Raw genomic sequence first — 1,606 nt, forward strand, 5'->3', positions numbered from 1 at the left:
AACTATGCTAATTTTGAAAACACTATTATTAATATATTTTTTTTAAATATATTTTACTACGAAAAATATTACTACGAATAAACTATTGTTGTTCAAAGATTTCAACTAAATTAAACACTAAATATTTCGAATTATTATTATCATTATTATTTTTAATTGTTATTGTAAGGTAGGTATACTTAATAGCGAAGTAACGTAAAAATTTTTTTTTTTTTAAAGATATTGGAAAGAATTTAAATTTCATTCACGATATTACCTAACTTGAATGAAATGAAATGGCAGTGACGAAGTGTAATTATGTATACTATCTATGAAGTATTTTACATTTTTATGTTATAATATTTTTGTGTTATGAATATTTTTTATGATTAAATGTTGTAAAATATTTTTATTTATTTATTTATTATATTTAGTGACTACCTAGATGAGTTGTGTACTGCACCACTGTACTACATGGCAACTATTAAAATATGTATATACTTATTTATTTAAATATTTTTAAATTAAGTAATATAATTATTAATATTTATACATACCTGACATTCATCTAATCCAAATTCTCGAGTTTTCCTAGGTTTATTTTTATCTTGTAGAAAACTCATAAGTTCATATCCGAACCATTTAGCATGAAATTCTTTTCCAGCTCCTGATTTTTTCATAGCTTTATAATTACGCCTTTCTCTTGTGTATTGCGAGTATAGATTTTTAAGCTTCCTGTCTATTTCACTAGAATCGGTATTGAATGTGAACGCTATTTCTTTCAATGCATCGGCTGTTTTGAATTTATTTTTATGATTTAAGTTTTTGGCATCCCACAATATTGGGGATTCACGGTACAATTCAATCAGCTTGCACGTTTCTTCAGTAGTCCATTTTTTTTTATTCATTTTAGTTATACCGAATTGCACCGAATAATTTTAATTAAACAAAATAAAACTTAAAAAAAACTAAATTCTTTATTTTTGAAAATTTAAATCAAACACACACGTGTCGTGTACGTCAACAGTACGACAGACTAATTAATACTAAATGGTAGACAACGAATTTATAATATTAAATTATATATTATTTATAATAAATATATATTTATAAATAACCAAATTGGTACTGCCCGCGAAATCCCGATAAAAAATATTGCCTGTTGGTTGTTTTGAAAACATGTCCACACACGTTCGACAGTGTTTGCAAAAACAACAACAAAACCAAAACCTTTTGATGTTTACCGACACCGCTCGGGACACGACTTTGTTTTTCAAAACACGAACAATTTGTTGGAAAAAACAAAATTGTTTTAAAAATGTTTTGATTTTGTCGAAAAACACAGAGTTTTTGTTTTGTTTTACTTTTGTCGTCTCTGAGTGGACCCGGCATTATCATTGTTTTCAAATATAACACATCAATCAAAACTACTGTACAGCAGAGCGGTACCCACTTGTCCACCTTTTTTTTATTATTATTATATTCTTTTTATTGTTTATAATTGTGTGCTGATCGTCAATCTATTTTAATATAGGTAATTCGTTGCCGGTTTTAATATTGTTTTTCATCATATTCTTACAGGTGCAATACGCCGAATTTACATAAAAAACCTCTGTGGGTGTGAATC

General features: G+C 26.8%; 1 protein-coding gene across 1 annotated transcript; it reads right to left on the reverse strand.

The window, feature by feature from the left end:
• Positions 1-536: 536 nt before the first annotated feature.
• On the reverse strand, positions 537-887 carry LOC107882710 (the record flags this gene model as incomplete). Its single annotated transcript, XM_029492085.1, has 1 exon — positions 537-887. A coding segment is annotated over exon 1 (351 nt), but the record flags the coding sequence as incomplete, so codon positions are not given.
• Positions 888-1,606: the final 719 nt, after the last annotated feature.

The sequence above is a fragment of the Acyrthosiphon pisum genome, unplaced genomic scaffold (genome assembly GCF_005508785.2).
Source record: "Acyrthosiphon pisum isolate AL4f unplaced genomic scaffold, pea_aphid_22Mar2018_4r6ur Scaffold_20779;HRSCAF=22105, whole genome shotgun sequence".
NCBI classification, from domain to species: domain Eukaryota; kingdom Metazoa; phylum Arthropoda; class Insecta; order Hemiptera; family Aphididae; genus Acyrthosiphon; species Acyrthosiphon pisum.